Source organism: Tachyglossus aculeatus, chromosome 2 (assembly GCF_015852505.1).
Source record: "Tachyglossus aculeatus isolate mTacAcu1 chromosome 2, mTacAcu1.pri, whole genome shotgun sequence".
In the NCBI taxonomy this organism is placed as follows: domain Eukaryota; kingdom Metazoa; phylum Chordata; class Mammalia; order Monotremata; family Tachyglossidae; genus Tachyglossus; species Tachyglossus aculeatus.
The window spans coordinates 9,132,097-9,147,746 of record NC_052067.1 but is presented as its reverse complement, the minus strand read 5'-3'; the positions used below and the strand labels follow the sequence as shown (position 1 = coordinate 9,147,746).

The window sequence follows — 15,650 nt, the reverse complement described above, 5'->3', positions numbered from 1 at the left end:
GTCACAGATAAGCACTGGTGTACATTCAGGATAATCAGATTGGACACAATCCATGTCTGACATGGAGCTCACAGTCTAAGTAGGAGGGACAACAGGAATTGAATCTTCATTTTACATATGAAGAAGCTGAGGCCCAGAGAAGTTGACTTGCCCAAGACCACGCAGCAGGCAAGTGGCAGAGCCAGAGTTAGAATCTCGGTCATCTGATTCCCAGGCCTGTGCTCTTTCCACTGCACTACATTGCTCATGATTCTTGCCCTTGGAGAGCTCACAATCTATTGGGGGATTTTTAGCATTTATAGTTCACCAATATTTATATTTCACCAAATATAAATGTTAAAACGGGTTGGAATTCATTCATTCATTCAATCGTATTTATTGAGCACTTACTGTGTGCAGAGCATTGTACTAATTGCTTGGGAAGTACAAGTTGGCAACATATAGAGACGGTCCCTACGCAACAACGGGCTCACAGTCTAGAAGGAGATCGGTTCAGTCTTTCATTTCTCCTTCAGATATGCGCCCAACAAATAGAGTGTTAAGAATTCATTAAGCGGAGACTCGTGTAGTAGCCTGAAAGAGTAGCCCAGATGGCCACACTCCACCGGGACGATGGGACAGTCTTCCCCCATCGCTGACTGAGCTGGAAGTCCAGTCTCATCCACCCAACTCTCTGACAGGCCTGGAGAGTTTCCACTCAGGGATTCAATCAGTCAATCGACCAATCCTATTTATTGAGCGCTTACTGTGTGCAGAGCACTCTACTAAGCCCTTGAGAGAGTAATTCTGGCTCCGCCACTTGCCTGCTCTGTGACCTTAGGCAAGTCACTTTACTTCTTTGTGCCTCTGTTACCTCATGTGTAAAATGGGGATTGAGACTGTGGGCCCCACGTGGGACAGGGACTGTGTGCAACCCAATTTGTTTGTATCCATCCCAGTGCTTAGTACAGTGCCTGGCACGTAGTAAGTGCTTAACAAATACATAATTATTATTACAGTATAACAATATAACAGGCACATTCCCTGCCCACAGTGAGTTTACAGTATCGAGGCAGAGGCAGACATTACTATAAGTAAATAAATTATGGATGTGGACAGAAGTGCTGTGGGGATGGGAGGGGGTGTGAATAAAGGGAGCAAGTCAGGATGACGCACAAGGGAGTGGAAGAAAAGGAATGGAGGGTTAGTCAGGAGTCTGTTCACTTTTAGAAGTTTGTCTACCTGCTCCGGGGTGCCTCCATCTTCCCCAAAAAATCCACGTCCACTAAACCGTCGTACTCAGAAATGAAAAGTCGGGCGCCTGAGGTGAGTAGTCAGTTTAGATCTCCCCAGGCATGGGAGAAATTTTGGTAGTTCAGGTCTTGAAAGACACCAGCGTGTTTTGTAAATGAACACATTCTCTAGGGATCCTAAATAGGACCCTTATGTGGATAGACTCGTGTTTTAAGCAAAGTATTGTGTGGCAAAAAGCAGGTCCCCTTCTAGACAGTAAGTTCATTGTGAGCAGGGAACGGGTCTACCAACTCTGCTCTATTGTTCTCTCCCAAGCACTTAGTAGAGTTCTCTGTACACCGTAAGGGGTCAATGACTACAATTGATTGACTGAAAACATGTCCAGTTTGGCACCCTTGTTGTGAAACTAGGATTTTCTCTTAGTGCATTCCTTTTCCAGATGGACAGACTCAGGCAGAGTGTGATCACAAGAACCTAGTCTGAGCAAAGGACGTTACTGAAGAAATGGAGCACACTGCCAAATTCTGCAGGATACCATTTTCTGGAAACTATTTTTTTAAGCCTGAAGACAGAGTGGGGGCTGGATTTTGGGTTTGTTTTTCAGTCTCTCCAGCTCATAGACCTCAAGAAGCAGCATGGCGAAGTGGATAAAACACAGGCCTAGAAGTCAGTAGGTCATGGGTTCTAATTCTAGCTCCGCCATTTGCTGCGTGATCTTGGGCAAGTCACTTCACTTCTCTGGACTTCAGTTTCCTCATCTGTAAAACAGAGATTGAGACTGTGAGCCCCACAAGGGATAGGGTCTGTTGTCAACCCGATTTACTTGTATGCACCCCAGCTCTTGGTATAGTGCCGGCCACATCATAAGTACTTAACAAATACCACAACTATTATTATTATTATTATTATTAGACCTGCCTTTGAGGTCAGTGAGAACTCCCAAAACAGACACATTTTCATGTAACAAAAGTGAAACAGAGAACATTCTAAGCAATTCAGGCAAAACCAAATTTTGGACCTGAATTATCATGATGATTTAAGAACACTTGGGATTATTTTGTGTGTGATGTGACCAGCGGGCGCAGCAGTCATCTCCAATGCGAGGAGGCCTTTGTGTAGTGAATAAAGAAGCTAGGTGGCATAGTGGAAAGAGCCCGTGCCTGGGAGTTAGTAGATCTAAAGTCTAATCCCGGCATTGCCACTTGCTGCTGTGAGACCTTGGATAAGTCACTTTAGTTTTCTGTGTGTTAGTTTCCTCATCTGTGAAATGGCATTAAATAGTGGCTCTCCCTCAGACTTTGAACTCCATGTGGGACAGGCATGGATTCTGATTACATTGCATTTACCCCCGTTCTTAGTACTTTGCTTGGCACATAGAAAACCTTTAAATACTACAACTAAGAAGTGTAATTTTGATTATTTTTCATTCATTCATTCATTCAATCGTATTTATTGAGCACTTACTGTGTGCAGAGCACTGTACTAAGCGCTTGGGAAGTAGAAGTTGGCAACATATAGAGACGGTCCCTACCCAACAGTGGGCTCACAGTCTAGAAGAGTGGGCTCACAGTCAGTTTCCAATGAATAAGGAATACATACGATTTCTCTCAATCTGCACTTTCCTAGAAAAATACTTAAAATTAAAAAACAAGGCGTCCAATCCCTTTTTTCCATTTTTTTCCTCATCGCACGTTTATTTAAATAGTCGCTGGTGATGGAAAATGCAAGTGACTTTAAACAATCAAAAGAATGCTCAGTTTGTGAGCACTAAATTGTACCAGGCATTATCTGAACAGGACTTTCAGAAGTTGAGCAGGTTCTGCTGGTTTAATTCCAAGGTGTTTCTCCTCTCGTGTGGGAATAGACTTCCAATCCACCGTGGAAAACTGCATTACAGATCTCTTCATTGCCCTCACAGAAGCAGCGTCTTCGAGATCACCGAGCAGAGCTCTGCAGTAAAAATAAACATAAGGATCATTCTTTTAGCAGTGGTAACTTGAAAGTGAAAATAACAATGGTGATGACAGTGTAATATGTTACTTTTATCCTTATCTAGCACTTTGACGAAGGCCAGGTAACCTTAAAACTCAACAATAGTTTCCTTTTTTGTTTTGTTTTTCCTTCAACAGTTTGCCTATGGAAGATTTTCTACTATGACTGCACTATTTGTTGGGAGGTAAGTATGAGAATATTAGGGTCAAATAAAAAAATTCATTTTCCAAAATCATTTGGGTGTCTGGCCAAATGCAATCAATCATATTTATTGAGCACTACTTACTTTGTGCAGAGCACTTTACTAAGCACTTGGGAAAGTACAATATAACGGGTGGTAGACATGTTCCCTGCCTACAGTGAGGTTATGGTCTATTATTAAATTATTATGTGCCACTGAGTCGTTTCCGATTCATAACGACTTCATGGATATACTTTCTCCATAACGTGCTGTCCTCTGCCATAACCACAACCTTTTTAACGGTTCTCCCATTATCATTGTTTTGGTCTCTATCCATCTAACTGCTGGTCTGTCTCTTCCTCATTTTCCCTGGACTTTTCCTAGCATTACTGTCTTCTCCAGAGAATTAGTACTTCTGATTATGTGTCCAAAATGTGCTAATCTAAGTCGAGTTATTTTACTCAGTCGTATTTGGCCTTCCAAAGACCACTTTGGCTTAATTTGCTTTAAAATCCATTTGTTTGTTTTTCGGGAACTCCATGGTATTCACAAAAGCCTTCCCCAACACCACAATTCAAACGAATCAATGTTCTTTCTATCCTGTTTTTTTAACTGTCCGGCTTTCGAATCTATGCATTGTCACTGGAAACATCATAGAATTGACAATTTGTATTTTTGTGGCAATTGGTTCATCAGCACTATAGCCTAGAGGACTGTAATACAGCCCGTTTTTAATCTTATAGGGCAGAGGAAGATTTTTGATGATATAATAGATCTGGCATCAATATCCCTGACATTTTAATTGTATGGGTCAGTCCTTTATAGTAATATTACTTGTAGTATTTATTAAGCACTTACTCTGTGCCAGACACTGTTCTAAGCACTGGGGTGGTTACAACCAAATCGAGTTGGACGCAGTCCCTGTCCCACATGGGGCTCACCGTCTTAATCCAAATTTTACAGATGTGGTAACTGAGGCACGGAGAAGTGAAGTGACTTGCCCAAGGTCACACAGCAGACACATGGTGGAGCCGGGATTAGAACCCAGATCTTTCTGACTCCCAGCCCCATGCTCTATCCACTAGGCCACACTACTGGCTGAGGACTCTTGTTGTGGGCAAGGAACATTTGACCAACTCCTCTGTATTGTACGCTCCCTAGGGCTTAGTACAGTGTTCTGCATTCAGGAAACTCCCCCTCTAGACTGTAAGCTTGTGTGGGCAGGAAATGTGTCTATTACATTGTTAGGTTGTACTCTCCCAAGTGGTAAGTCTAGTGCCCTGCACACAGTAAACACTCAATAAATATGATTAAGTGCTCAATGAATACCATTGGTTGTTTGATTGACCGTCTAGTCAGATACCCCGTAAATGTGATTTATCACCTGCTCTAGTATAACCTAGAAATACAATTACAAACACAAAACCAGTTGTGGCTAAGGATTTTCTTGCCGTATCAACTCCAGGCTCAGTTCTGGTTCCCTTTCTGTTCTCCATCTACAACCACTCCCTTGGAAAACTCATTTTCTCCCATGCCTACAACTACCACCTCTAGGCGTATTATTCCCAAATCTATATCGCCAGCCCTTCATCTCTTTCCCTCTCTGCAGTCTGGCATTTCCTTCCTTCAAAACATCTCTACTTGGATGTCCTGCTGATACCTCAAATTTAACATGCCCAAATTAGAACTCCTTATCTTCCCACCCAAACACTGTCCATGATTTTCCTATCACTGTAGTCGACACCACCATCCTTCCCATCTCGCAAGCTCATAATCTTGAAGCTCTCCTTGACTCATCCCTCTCATTCAACCCAAATATTCAATCTATTACTAAGTCCTGTCAGTTCAGCCATCACAATATCACTAAAATCAATCAATCAATCAATCAATCGTATTTATTGAGCGCTTACTATGTGCAGAGCACTGTACTAAGCGCTTGGGAAGTACAAATTGGCATCACATAGAGACAGTCCCTACCCTACAGTGGGCTCACAGTCTAAAAGGGGGGGGGGGGTCTAAAATTCTCCCTTTGCTCTCCAAACTGCTACCACGTTATCCTATCCCATCTTGATTACTGTATCAGCCTCCTTGCCCACCTCCCTGCCTCCTGTCTCTCCCCACTCCAGTCCATACTTCGCTCTGCTGCCCGGATAATTTTTCTACAAAAAACATCCAGGCCATGTTTCCCCCCCAGTCAAGATCCTTTGCATAGTACAGTGCTTGGCACACCTCTGCATCAAACAGAAACTCCTTACCATCTGCTTTAAAGCACTCAATCACCTTGCCCCCTCCTACCTTACCTCACTACTCTCTTTTTGCAACCCAGCCCACACACTTTGCTCCACTCACGCCAACCTACTCACTGTACCTCGACGTTATTTAACTCATCTCCGACCCCGCTCGCCCAGATCCTGCCTCTAGCCTGGAACGCCCTCCCACTTCATAACTGACAGAAAATGACTCTCCCCACCTGCAAATCCCTTTTGAATGCACATCTCCAAGAGGCCTTCCCTGACTAAGCCCATATTTCCTTTTTCCCCACTCCTGTGTCACCCTGATTTGGCTCCCTTTATTCACTTCTCCCTCAGCCCCACAGCATTTATGTACATATCCATAATTTACTTATTTATATCAGTGTCTGTCTCCCCTTCTAGACTGTGAGCTCATAGCAGGGAATGTGTTTACCAACTCTGTTGTATTGTACTCTCCCAAGCGCTTAGTATAGTAGACCCTCAATAAATACAGTTAATTGATTGAACTTGCTTTCCCCACCTTAGTATCTCTGGTGTCATCCTCTCTTTCCCAGCTTGAACTTTTCATTCCCCCTAAACTCGTCTTCTAATAGCAGGTCATTTTCAATTCTCCCAACTCCAACCTCTTTACCCCTGCCTGGAATTCTTTAAATAATAATTAAATAATAATTAAATAATTAAATAAAATAATAATAAAAATGGTATTTGTTAAATGCTTATGTGCCAAGCACTGTGCTAAGTACTGGGGTACTTAGCTCACAATCTAAGCAGGAGGGAGGACACGTACTGAATCCCCACTTAGCAAGTGAGGGAACTGAGGCACAGATGATATTTATTAAGCACTTACTATGTGACAGGCACTGTACTACGAGCTGAGATAGAATCAAGATAATCAGGTTGGACAGTCCAGTGTTCCACATGATGCTTACAGTTTTAATCCCCATTTTAATCATTAAAGTGCTAACTGTTAAGTGCTTACTATGTGCCAGGCACTGTATTAAGCTCTGGGATAGGTACAAGCAAATCAAGTTGGACACAGTCCCTATTCCACATGGGGCTCACGGTCTTAGTCCTCATTTAACAGATGAGGTAACTGAGGCACAGAGAAGTTAAGTGGCTTGCCCAAGGTCACACGACAGACAAATGGTGGAGTCGTGATTAGAACTCATGACCTCTGGCTCCCAAGCCCGGGCTTTTCCCACTAAGCAACACATATCCTTGACATCTCCAGTTATTATCCATAATCTTCTTCCTGTTCCCATTATTTGTTAAGAATTAAACTCTGCCTGCCTCCACCACTAGACTGTTAAACTACTAGAAAGCAGGGGAGGCCATTTATTTTGCTTTTGTCAAATTCTCCTAAATGCTTAGCAGGTACCCGTGCTCCATACATGGAAGATGCTCAATGATTACCACGATTGATTGACTAATTGACACTCCATGCACACCCACGGTGTCAGCAGCAGCAGCAGCTGGTATTCCACACCTACCACTTGCAGCACACTGTATTAGATGTTTGGGAACTTCCAGTGGAAAATCAGTCAATCAATAAATGCTATTTATTGAGTACTCGCTATGTGCAATGCACTGGATGAAGTGCTTGGAAGAGTCCAATACCACAAAATTAGCAGACATGTTCCCAGATAGAGATGCAGTCTTTATCACTGAGGAGCTTATGATCTAATGGAGGAAACATGCAATAATAGTATAATAATAATAATTGTGGAATTTGTTAAGTGCTTACTATGTGCCAAGCACTGTTCTAAGCACTGGGGCACATACAAGATGATCAGGATGGACACAGTCCATGTCCCTCATGGGGTTCACAATCTTGATCCCCATTTTACGGTTGAGGTGACTGAGGCCCAGAAGCCCACAGTGTTAATCTCTATTTTACAGATGAGGTAACTGAGGCCCAGAGAAGTGAAGTGACTTGCCCAAGGTCACACAGCAGACATGTGGCAGAGCCAGGATAGGCAGTGTAACAAGAAACAATAATAATGGTATTTGTGAAGCACTCACTATGTGCCAAGCACTGTTCTAAGCACTGCGGTAGATACAAGGTGATCAGGTTGTCCCATGGGGGCCTCACAGCCTTAACCCCCATTTTACAGATGAGATAACTGAGGCACAGAGAAGTGTCTTGACCAAGTTCACACAGCAGACAAGTGGCAGAGCTGGGATTAGAACCCATGTCCTCTGACTCCCAAGCCTTTCCACTAAGCCATGCTGCTTTTCTAAGAGTTTGGTGTGGGAGGGGAGGCACAAGAATTCAATGCAGGATTTTTTTTTTTTTGGTCTTAAATCATGTTCCGGGGATAGGGACCGTCTCTATGTGTTGCCGACTTGAACTTCCCAAGCGCTTAGTACAGTGCTCTGCACACAGTAAGCGCTCTTCTATTTGTTCTGACAACTTGACACCTGTCCGCATGTTTTGTCTTGTCGTCTTGTCTCCCCCTTCTAGACTGTGAGCCCGCTGTTGGGTAGGGACCGTCTCTGTGTGTTGCCGACTTGGACTTCCCAAGTGCTTAGTACAGTGCTCTGCACACAGTGGGCACTCAATAAATACGATTGAATGAATGAATGATTTATTACTCTATCTTGTACATATTTACTATTGTATTTATTTTGTTAATGATGTGCATTTAACTTTAATTCTGTTTGTTCTAACGACTTGACACCTGTCCACGTTTTGTTTTGTCCTCTTGTCTCCCCTTTCTAGACTGTGAGCCCGCTGTCGGGTAGGGACCGTCTCTATATGTTGCCAACTTGGACTTCCCAAGCGCTTAGTACAGTGCTCCGCACACAGTAAGTGCTCAATAAATACGATTGAATGAATGAATGAATGATAGACTCATGTAGGTTGGCACAATCACTGGAGGGCGTGCACCAAACTATGATTTTCTGCCAGAGAACTTTCTACAGTATTCTCTGTCAGACTGACCCATCCAATTGCCTATTAGGAAGCAACCTGGACAGTGGAAAGAAAACAGAAAGAAAACAAGAGTCAGGAGACTTGGTGCTAATGCAGGCTCTGCCATGTATCTTCTGGTGACATTGGGTTAGTCCCTTAATTTCTCTGGGCCTCAGTTTCCTCACCAGTAAAATGGGGATTAAATATCTGTTCTCCTCCCCCCTTATACTCTGAGTCCCATGCACTGTTTCTGACCCAGTTGTATTATATCTACCCCAGCTCTTGACATATAGTAAAATGACTGATTAACAAATGATTTGACTTGGAAAGATAGAAAATCCATCTCAGGCATGAAACCGCATATTAAAAATAGTGGGGTATCACTTACTTATTTTGACGGCTGTCAAATTCAGAATCTATAATGACAAAGTTTAAAAATGAGTTATTTCTAAATGAAGCCTCAATCCATTTAAACCTCATGTCCTCCTGAATGAGAAGTCTCCAGGAGAGTTTCATGTCGGGATTTATAAGCGTATTCTGATATTTCTTGTCCCCATTACACAAGCACAACCTCCCATAAAATGGAACCACTTTTCAATAGAAACAAATTATACAAACTCTGAATGAAAAATGCCAAGCAAATAAGTTATGGGGTTATGGACTAAGTCTTGACAATTCAGGGTGCAATTGGCAAGGAAAATTTAAATCTAAATCAATTCAGCCAGTTTTTTGTTGTTATTATTTTGGGTTTTGTTTTTTTGGGTTTTTTTCAGGATCCTGTAACAGTAAAGAGTCAGGTTTCCCAGCCCAGCGTATCCCCAATTCAGCATGGCTCAGTGGAAAGAGCCCGGGTTTGGGAGTCAGAGGTCATGGGTTCTAATATTGGCTCTGCCAATGGTCTGCTGTGTGACTTTGGGCAAGTCACTTCACGTCTCTGAGTCTCAGTTACCTCATCTGTAAAATGGGGATGAAGACTGTGAGCCCCATGTGGGACAACCTGATTACCATGTATCCCCACGGTGCTTAGAACAATGCTTGGCACATAGTAAGCGCCTAACAAATACCATCATTATTATTATTATTATTATTAATAATAATAATCATAAGAATGAGGGTGCATTACCTCATGGTGAAACAACTCTCCATTTTCAGCATTTTATCAAACAATCGATGGAATTTATTAAATGCTTGTGTGCAGAGCACTATACTACATAAGCATCTACATATAATTTATGAAGCTCAAATATAATTTCTAAACAGTCATCATTTTCCTTATTCATAACAAAGAACAGAAGACTCCTTTTTAACTCCAAGAAAGCAGGCTACTGTACAGGTGGTAAATTTCAAGAACTGAGGAGAAAGCATACCTTTAAGCCATTCACGGATGGTAACAAACAATCAGTCATTCATTAAGCACTTATTGTATGCAGAGCACTGTACTAAGCACTTAAGTGCAGTTTGTGGACCACTCTACTGATGACTCCCAGCTGAGTTAGGTGTGGACCTCCTGACTCCTTCCCTCTCCACCTCCACCATTCAGAAATCAGGCCTGCTTCCACACACTCTTAAGAAGAGGCAGATAGTGGCTCATCCCTCAGTCACCTGAGTTTGTAAACTTCTGAAAATAATAATAATAATGGCATTTGTTAAGCGCTTACTATGTGCAAAGCACTGTTCTAAGCGCTGGGGAGGTTACAAGGTGATCAGGTTGTCCCCCAGGGGGCTCACAGTCTTCATCCCCATTTTACAGATGAGGTAACTGAGGCACAGAGAAGTTAAGTGACTTGCCCAAAGTCACACAGCTGACAATTGGCAGAGCTGGGATTCGAACCCATGACTTCTGACTCCAAAGCCCGGGCTCTTTCCACTGAGCCACACTGCTTCTATAATAATCTTGCTTGGCTGTTAGAGTCTCTCAAAATCTATAAGTGGTGACTCCAAGTTGGCTGGAAAGCTTGGATTCCCAAGTCCTTTTCTTTAACAGTATTTGTTAGGAGCTTACTGTGTCACGCACTGTACTAAGTGCTGGGGTAGACACAAGCCAGTCAGGTTGGACGCAGTCTTTATCCCACAGGGGGCTCACAGTCTTAATCCCCATTCTACAGATGAGGTAACTGAGGCATAGAGAAGGTAAGTGACTAGTCCAAGGTCACACAGCAGACTGGCAGAGCCGGGATGCAAAGCAAATCAAGTTGGACACAGTCCATGTCCCACATGGGGCTCACTATCTTAATCAGCATTTTACAGATGAGGAAACTGAGGTATAGACAACAATAATAATTATTATTATGGTACTTGTTAAGGCTGTTCTGAGCACTGAGATAGATATATGTTAATCAGGTTGGACACAGTCCCTGTCCCACATGGGGTTCACAGTGTTAATCCCTATTTTACAGATGAGGTAACTGAGGCCCAGAGAAGTGAAGTGACTTGCCCAAGATCACACAGCAGATAAGAGGAGGAGCTGGGTTTAGAACCCATGACCTTCTGACTCCCGGTCCCGGCTCTGTCCAGTGGGCCCAGTTGCTTCTACTTTCCAGGGTTACATTGTTTCTCCAACTCTTTGAAAAAACTGTAAACTCCTCCACTAGATTTTAAACTCCTTAAAGACTAGGATCATGTCTACCAACTCTGGCACTCAGTACAGTGCTCTTCCCACAAGGTACTGGGATTTAGTGTACACCTGCTTTCTCAGAAGCTGCGGCTGTGGGCATGGCTGTGGGAGCTGGCCAGCTTCAGAAATCCTGGGTGTAAGTTAGAGCAACTGCCCAGGTCAGCAACAAAAAAACCATCTCTTAGATGTGTCTGTGATATTACTACGACTAATAATAATGATGGCATTTGTTAAGAGCTTACTATATGTAAAACACTGTTCTAAGCACTGGGGGGATACAAGTTGATCACGTTGTCTCCTTTGAAGCTCACAGTCTTAATCCCCATTTTACAGATGAGTTAACTGATGAGCTCCTCTGCCGCTAATCTCCTCACTGTACCTCGTTCTCGCCTGTCCTGCCATCGACCCCCGGCCCACGTAATCCCCCGGGCCTGGAATGTCCTCCCTGTGCCCATCCGCCAAGCTAGCTCTCTTCCTCCCTTCAAAGCTCTACTGAGAGCACACCTCCTCCAGGAGGCCTTCCCAGACTGAGCCCCTTCCTTCCTCTCCCCCTTGTCCCCCTCTCCATCCCCCCATCTTACCTCCTTCCCTTCCCCACAGCACCTGTATATATGTATATATGTTTGTACATATTTGTTACTCTATTTATTTATTTATTTTACTTGTACATATCTATTCTACTTATTTTATTTTGTTAGTATGTTTGGTTTTGTTCTCTGTCTCCCCCTTTTAGACTGTGAGCCCACTGTTGGGTATGGACTGTCTCTATATGTTGCCAACTTGTACTTCCCAAGCGCTTAGTACAGTGCTCTGCACACAGTAAGCGCTCAATAAATACGATTGATGATGATGATGATGATGCACACAGAAGTTGTGACTTGCCCAAAGTCACACAGCTGACAACTGGCAGAGCCAGGATTAGAACCCACGACCTCCGACTCCCAAGCCAGGGCTATTTCCACTGAGCCACACTGCTTCTCTAGCCATGCTGCTTCTCTGCATTAGGGTGGATACACGCAAATCAGGCTGGACATAGTCCTTGTCCTACATGGGGCTCACAGTTTCAATCCCCATTTTCCAGATGAGGTAACTAAGGCCCAGAGATGTGAAGTGACTTGCCCAAGGTCACACAGCAGACATGTGGCAGAGCCAGAATTAGGACCTGTGACCATAATTCAGAGACTCTGTTTTCCCTGCTTAAGTACTGTGCACAAATTTCCAATAGCTATGACTACATGAAATTGTTTCGTTAAAAAATTGCACTTGAGTAAGAGGGAGATTTACATTATATGGATATCAGAAACCTGTTATATTAATTTTATATTAATACATTAAAGCTACTATCATTTGATAAAGGGTGATGATAATGATGAAATCATATTAGACACAAAATCTCCTCCTCCCTTCCCGCTGAAAAAGACCCTCTGTTACCTGGAGGGGTGGTAGAGGTTTGGGCTAGTCTTGGTCTTCTACGAGATGTCGTCATACAAACCAGTGGAATATCTATTCTTTTACCAAATGCTATTGACTGGACAATGCTTGCCTTTTTATGGTCAAAAATGAATAAAGCTGATTCCCTTTCCTTTTGTGTAACATCTGTTGAAGGGACAAAAAGCACTTCATTAGCCATATAACAATAGCATTGGTTTATCTTGGATAGTTGAAAAAAAATTAAATACCTTTAAATTATCCTGTATTTTTTTACGGCTTCTATTTTTTTGGATTTAAAGGGTGTCGGGTACCCTGCTGTATAATTTCTTCTGGATTAATCTCTCCTGGCTCCTCATTAATCATCATCATCATCATCATCATCAATCGTATTTATTGAGCGCTTACTATGTGCAGAGCACTGTACTAAGCGCTTGGGAAGTACAAATTGGCAACATATAGAGACAGTCCCTACCCAACAGTGGGCTCACAGTCTAAAAGGGGGAGACAGAGACCAAACATACTAACAAAATAAAATAAATAGAATAGATATGTACAAATAAATTAAATAAATAAAAAAATTAAAATTATAAATAGGAAATTAATAAATATTAATTTAATAAATAATAAATAATAAATAATATAAATAATTTAATGGATAAATAAAAATATTTTAATAAATAAAAAATAATAAAAAAATAAAAAATAAAATTAAAATAAAATAAAATTAATCTGGTCTTTACTTCTTCCATCCCCAGAAAATCACTGTTCATTCATTCAATTGAATTTATTGAGTGCTTACTGTGTGCAGAGCACTGTACTGAGTGCTTGGAAAGTACTATTCGGCAACAGAAAGAGACAATTTGTACCCAACTTCCCTCAGGGTCAGAACAGTGGGTATTTTTGCCAGTTGATCCCCTTTGACCACTGAGCTTTAAAACAGCTTAACCACTTTCTCTGTAATTCCCCTTCTCTCACTTCCAGGGCAAAAATCTCATGTAATAATAACGTTAATAATAGTAATAGTAATAATAACAATAATAACCATAATAATTGGGGTATTTGTTAAGTGCTTGCCAGTTGCCAAGCACTGCATCAAGCACTGAGGTAGATATAAGTTAATCAGGTCCCACATGGGGCTCATAGCCTAAGTAGGATGGAGAACAGGTATAGTCCAACCTGATTTGCTTGTATCCCTACTGCATAAAGCAGGAAACAGAGGCCCAGAGATGATAATAATAATTGCGGTATTTGTCAAGCGCTTACTATGTGCCAGCCACTGCTCTAAGCGCTGCGATAGATACAAGCTAATCAGATCGGACACTGTCTGTGTCCCAAATGGGGCTCACAGTCGTAATCCCCATTTTACAGATAACTGAGGCACAGAGAAGTTAAGTGACTTTGTGAAGGTCACACTGCAGTCAAGTGGCAGAGCTACATTAGAAGTCAGGCCCTCTGACTCTCAGGCCCATTGTCTTTCCACTTGGCCACGCTGCTCTCCTAATTTTTCGCTAATGCTACACCTGGTTTTTTTTTACAGACTTTCTGGCATAGATACTAGAAAATCAGTTAGAGCATAGTTCCTGCCAAACAATGTAAGAGGAAGAGAGAAGAGGGGATCATTTTCTGCATACTACATAAGAGGAAACAGACCCATAGAGGCTAAGTGACTTGGCCAAGGTCACCCAGCCGGCACCTGGCAGAGCTGGGACCAGAACTTGAGTTTCCAAAAACCTAGTTCCCTGTTCTTTCCCCTAGACCATGCCTTCCTCTGTCTGCTGTCTCCTCTTGCTGTTTTAACCATCTTGACAGTGTCTCCTCTGAAGGTTTCACAACATCCCACTTTTCACTACTAAGTGGTCCCCAAGGAATGGTCTTCGATTTTCACCCCTCTTAGAAATAAGGGCTTTGGGTGATGTCATTCAGTCCACGGGTTCGACTGCAGAAAAGCAGCATGGCCTAGTGGAAAAGACCACGGGCCTTGGAATCAGAGGATCTGTGTTCTAATCCCAGCTTCACCACTCATTCATTCAATCATATTTATTGAGCGCTTACTGTGTGCAGAGCACTGTACTAAGTGCTTGGGAAGTACAAGTTGGCAACATATAGAGACTCGTCTGCTGGGTGACCCTGGGCAAGTCATGAAACTTCTCTGTGTCTCAGTTACCTCATCTGTAAAATAGGGATTAAGACTGTGAGCCCCATGAAGGACATGGACTGTGCCCAACCTGATTAGCCGGTATCTATCCCACCCCTCATAGCACAGTAATCAATCAATCAATCAATCAATCGTATTTATTGAGCGCTTACTGTGTGCAGAGCACTGTACTAAGTGCTTGGGAAGTACAAGCTGGCTACATATAGAGACAGTCCCTACCCAACAGTGGGCTCACAGTCTAGAAGGGGGAGACAGAGAACAAAACCAAACATACTAACAAAATAAGCACTTAACAAGCTCAGCGCCCCAACATGGCAGCCGACGGTGAGCCCGAGTCCGAGGTGTTTGAGATCACGGACTTCACCACCGCTTCCGAGTGGGAACGGTTTATTTCAAAAGCTGAAGAATTTTTGAATGACTGGAAACTCATTGGAAACTCATTGGGGACTTGAGAAGGCCATCAAGGAAAGGAGCCGGAGTTGGTGTTTGCACTGGTCCTTTGTGTTTGTTTGAAGAATCCGAAGTAGAGGCTGAACTTCCCGTCTCTGACTGACCATTTTGATGCTAGTGATGCCTGTCTACTTGTTTTGTTGTCTGTCTCCCACTTCTGGATTGTGAGCCCGTTGTTGGGTAGGGATTGTCTCTTTCTGTTGCCAAATTGTACTTTCCAAGCGCTTAGTACAGTGCTCTGCACACAATAAGCGCTCAATAAATACGATTGAATGAATGAATGAATGAATGAACAAATACTGTTAAAAAACCAACTCCTAGCATATATGGAATCCACACAAACCTCCTCATCCACCTCTGATTCATTCAGCATACTGTCTCTCTGCTACATTTCGTTCGGCAGGTAATAAATTAGAAAGAAAAGGACA

The 15,650-nt window shown here is 42.7% G+C and overlaps 1 protein-coding gene across 1 annotated transcript in view; it reads right to left on the bottom strand.

The window, feature by feature from the left end:
- Nucleotides 1-2,919: 2,919 nt before the first annotated feature.
- The window catches only part of LRRC72 (leucine rich repeat containing 72), a 52,905-nt gene continuing 40,174 nt past the window's right edge, over nt 2,920-15,650 (bottom strand). Inside the window, exons 7-9 of the mRNA XM_038741589.1 lie at nt 12,618-12,782; nt 8,961-8,988; nt 2,920-3,183 (exon numbers count right to left, since the gene is read on the bottom strand). Of these exons, the coding sequence (XP_038597517.1) occupies nt 3,018-3,183; nt 8,961-8,988; nt 12,618-12,782 (359 nt within the window). The 3' untranslated portion in view covers nt 2,920-3,017. The remainder of the gene's footprint in view (nt 3,184-8,960; nt 8,989-12,617; nt 12,783-15,650) is intronic.